This window comes from Salminus brasiliensis, chromosome 11, assembly GCF_030463535.1.
Source record: "Salminus brasiliensis chromosome 11, fSalBra1.hap2, whole genome shotgun sequence".
NCBI classification, from domain to species: Eukaryota; Metazoa; Chordata; class Actinopteri; order Characiformes; family Bryconidae; genus Salminus; species Salminus brasiliensis.
In genome coordinates, this window is record NC_132888.1 from 37,183,824 (window position 1) to 37,188,548 (window position 4,725).

At 49.3% G+C, this 4,725-nt stretch overlaps 1 protein-coding gene across 1 annotated transcript in view; it reads right to left on the bottom strand.

Annotated features, from left to right (window-relative positions):
• Positions 1-365: 365 nt before the first annotated feature.
• The window catches only part of sidt2 (SID1 transmembrane family, member 2), a 12,334-nt gene continuing 7,974 nt past the window's right edge, over positions 366-4,725 (bottom strand). The window contains exons 12-16 of the mRNA XM_072690807.1: positions 4,452-4,498; positions 3,977-4,082; positions 3,519-3,629; positions 3,232-3,345; positions 366-1,015 (exon numbers count right to left, since the gene is read on the bottom strand). Of these exons, the coding sequence (XP_072546908.1) occupies positions 953-1,015; positions 3,232-3,345; positions 3,519-3,629; positions 3,977-4,082; positions 4,452-4,498 (441 nt within the window). The 3' untranslated portion in view covers positions 366-952. The remainder of the gene's footprint in view (positions 1,016-3,231; positions 3,346-3,518; positions 3,630-3,976; positions 4,083-4,451; positions 4,499-4,725) is intronic.

A 4,725-nucleotide genomic window follows, 5' to 3' on the forward strand; every position in this document is an offset into this window, starting at 1 on the left:
GCGGGTGGTGCGTTTCCTTTATTTCGGCATGTGGTGACACTCAACAAGCCAGCATCCGACATCAAACACATCCTGACTGATCGACTACATCTGAAATGTCTCCCAGAACTGCAGTCAGTATCTAGAACCCGTGTCCAACACCCCACCACCGGAGCTCCACGCGCTTGGAGGAGCTCGCTGACTGCTAACAGAGGGAGGGAGCGGCAGGACAGTTCTGCTGTCTGGGACTTCGCTCTGCTTACGGATGGCTGTGGCAGCACCGAGGATGAAACTCGTAACCTAGCGCTTAGACAGTTGCGCCACTCAGGAGCCCAAAGTGTGATTCGCGGCGCGGTGAAGGAGGAGGAGGCACGCTGTGACGCACGTTTACAGTGTTGAAAAACATACAAATACTTTATTCAGTCTCGCCGTTAAAAGCCGCCGTTTTTTTACAGTGCAAAGAAGATTCCGCCACCATCGATTTATAAAGGCTGAAACAGCTACAGTTTTCCTTCTGTGATCAATTACACCCCACAGGACCCAAATCAAAACATGGAAGGCCACAGGTTGACTCAACACACACACACACACACACACACTCATACACACGTACGTACGCTCACACACACGCGCTGCAAACAAAAAAAAATTACAAAATGCATTGACGTTTGCACGGCAGGTTTGATTCGTCTCTCGGTTTCTCCAACCGTTGACTGGCTGAACCGTTTGAACCACCATCGTCATGGAGACTGACAGAGATTGACCGTTACCACAGCGACGGCGACAACAGCAACAACAGGACGAGGTCCAGCAGGTGCAAAGTGAACCAGGCGAGTTAAGTTGGCACATTCAGTGTCCCGTTCTCCAAAGGTGGGGTAGGGAGTGGGGGGGCGCTCGCTCTGTCCAGTCTGGTTGACCCACCAGTAGGGCAGCGAAGGCTGCAGAACTGTGCAGTGATTGGCTAGAAGAGGAATCAGAAGGCGTAGATTTTATCTCTCTGGACCGTGTCCAGGTCATCGTCCATCGTCAGGAGCACCTGTGTGGGGACGGACGGACGGACATAAAAACAGATAAAAATGATGAGCAGTGGAAAAGGAGTGGAGAAGGTTCTGGTCCATCAGCACAGCAAGGCTAAATATGGATTTATTTATTCGGGACGTCTCAAAGCGATTGGGTGAATCAGGATTAGGGAACGATTCAAACGTTGTTCATCTTAAACCCCCACAATGCGTAACTCTCCAGTCCTCCTTAAACCCCCACACCGCGTAACTCTTCAGTCCACCTTAAACCCTCACATCACATAACTCTCCAGTCCTCCTTAAACCCTCTCAAGTCCTCCTTAAACCCCCACACCGCGTAACTCTTCAGTCCACCTTAAACCCCTACACTATAACTCTCTAGTCCTCCTTAAACCCTCTCACTGCGTAACTCTCCAGTCCACCTTAAACCCCCACACCACATAACTCTCCAGTCCACCTTAAACCCCCACACTGTAACTCTCCAGTCCATCTTAAACTCTCACACCACATAACTCTCCAGTCCACCTTAAACCCCCACACTGTAACTCTCCAGTCCATCTTAAACTCTCACACCACATAACTCTCCAGTCCTCCTTAAACTCTCACACCACATAACTCTCCAGTCCTCCTTAAACTCTTACACCACATAACTCTCCAGTCCACCTTAAACCCCCACACTGTAACTCTCCAGTCCATCTTAAACTCTCACACCACATAACTCTCCAGTCCTCCTTAAACTCTTACACCACATAACTCTCCAGTCCACCTTAAACCCCCACACTGTAACTCTCCAGTCCTCCTTAAACTCTTACACCACATAACTCTCCAGTCCTCCTTAAACTCTTACACCACATAACTCTCCAGTCCACCTTAAACCCCCACACTGTAACTCTCCAGTCCTCCTTAAACTCTTACACCACATAACTCTCCAGTCCTCCTTAAACTCTCACACCACATAACTCTCCAGTCCTCCTTAAACTCTCACACCACATAACTCTCCAGTCCTCCTTAAACTCTTACACCACATAACTCTCCAGTCCTCCTTAAACCCCCACACCACATAACTCTTCAGTCCACCTTAAACCCCCACACCACATAACTCTTCAGTCCACCTTAAACTCTCACACCACATAACTCTCCAGTCCTCCTTAAACTCTCACACCACATAACTCTCCAGTCCTCCTTAAACTCTTACACCACATAACTCTCCAGTCCTCCTTAAACCCCCACACCACATAACTCTTCAGTCCACCTTAAACCCTCACACCACATAACTCTCCAGTCCTCCTTAAACTCTCACACCACATAACTCTCCAGTCCTCCTTAAACTCTTACACGACATAACTCTCCAGTCCTCCTTAAACTCTTACACCACATAACTCTCCAGTCCACCTTAAACCCCCACACTGTAACTCTCCAGTCCTCCTTAAACTCTTACACCACATAACTCTCCAGTCCTCCTTAAACTCTTACACCACATAACTCTCCAGTCCACCTTAAACCCCCACACTGTAACTCTCCAGTCCTCCTTAAACTCTTACACCACATAACTCTCCAGTCCTCCTTAAACCCCCACACCGCGTAACTCTCCAGTCCACCTTAAACTCTTACACCACATAACTCTCCAGTCCTCCTTAAACCCCCACACTGTAACTCTCCAGTCCATCTTAAACTCTCACACCACATAACTCTCCAGTCCACCTTAAACCCCCACACTGTAACTCTCCAGTCCATCTTAAACTCTCACACCACATAACTCTCCAGTCCTCCTTAAACTCTCACACCACATAACTCTCCAGTCCACCTTAAACCCCCACACTGTAACTCTCCAGTCCATCTTAAACTCTCACACCACATAACTCTCCAGTCCTCCTTAAACCCCCACACTGTAACTCTCCAGTCCATCTTAAACTCTCACACCACATAACTCTCCAGTCTTCCTTAAACTCTTACACCACATAACTCTCCAGTCCTCCTTAAACCCCCACACTGTAACTCTCCAGTCCACCTTAAGCAGTGCTGCAGTTACAGTGTGTACTGTAGGCAGCAGCAGGGCGTGACTGCTGCAGTATTTAAGGTGGAACGGAGAGATACAGCTCGTGGCAGTGGGATTTTGCTCAGGCTGGATTATCTATAGACACGCAAAGATCGGATCGGTATCGGACCCGGCCGACAGTCAGCGGTTAGACACACGGATCGGACCCCCCCCCCCCTCCCCCCTTAGTGGACTCACCAGGAAGGAGCCGAACATGGCGATGGACGACAAGAAGTGCCAGATGTCGTGATCGTCGAAGAACGAGAGGAGGATGCAGTCCCGATTGTGCTCCCGAGACTCGGCCGGCGTTTTCTGCAATCACAGAGCGCGTGACTCAGCAGACTCTCCACAAGGGGGCGCCCCACTTTTGCTTTCATCAGACACAAGCAGGGGTAAACTGCACAGCGCCCCCTACAGCATGTTGTAAGACCTCACAGGTATAGAAAAACTGTGTGAGTGTGTGTGTGTGTGAGGGGGAGACTCACCTGCCAGGTACTGAGCCCCTGGAAGAAGAAGAAGAGCGCGAAGCCCCAAACCACGGCCGTGAAGAGAATACACACCAGCGCCAAACACTTAATCCGCTCGCCACTCCGCAGCTACACACAGAATAGCCATCAATAATTAATCATCAATAATAATTATTAATATTAGTAATAATAATAACAGACATCCCGTCCCGAGATGATCTAGTGGCTCAGGGCCGATGGGTCGGGTACTGGCTATTTTAATCCCAATCCAGTTCCGAGTCTTCGCTTCAACCCCAGTGCCCACAGCGCCATCTGCTGGGATGGTTAGATGAACTAACGGACCAGCCACCGCACTCGCTAAAGGGGTCAGGGGCGGGTCAGGGGCGGGGCGGGTCAGGGGCGGGGCGGGTCAGGGGCGGGGCGGGTCGGGACGTCCCTGCTGTGAAAGATATGGGAGATGGAGGTCCGGGCTTTACCTTCATGATGATGTAGAAGGCGAAATACAGCAGCAGGTTGCAGATGGCGATGGCCAGCAGGTATGAGGCGAAGTCGTTCGGACGTTTAATGAGACCGTAGGCAGCCCTGCATGGTACGTACACACACACACACACACACACACACAGTGTGCATGTTCAATAAGTACTGAATTTAAGCAGATTTAGGACATTCGGAGGGCGGAATGGCAAAATCCGGCCCAGGATTTTGCTCCAACTGCCTGGGCAGCATAGCTGCAGCAGAGCTGCCCAGGCAGTTGGAGCAAAATCCTGGGCCGGATTTTGCCCTTCCGCCCTCCGAATGTCCTAAATCTGCTAGTTAACATCATCTGAGGGCGTCTGAGGTTGAGACTACATGCAGCACGTCTTTACCACAGACCTTTAGTCTACGGTGTGTGTGTTCGCTCATGTGTGAGAGTGTGTTAGTGTGTAAGAGTGTGTGAGAAAGAGCACTTACAATGACCAGTTTACGATGTTGCCCATCACAAGCAGCACCATTCGATCCTTATAGAAGAAACAAGGCACATTAGACACACACACACACACACACACACACACACACACACACACCTCAGGGGGATTTTACATGAAGGGGGGGCTGCATAATCGGCCTTCTGGATTGGGTAGAATGAAAAATGTATTAATTAATAAAAATATACTAATACATTTAATAGTATATAAATATAAATATATATATTTTTTATTTACGTTTTAAGTGTTAAGTTTAATTT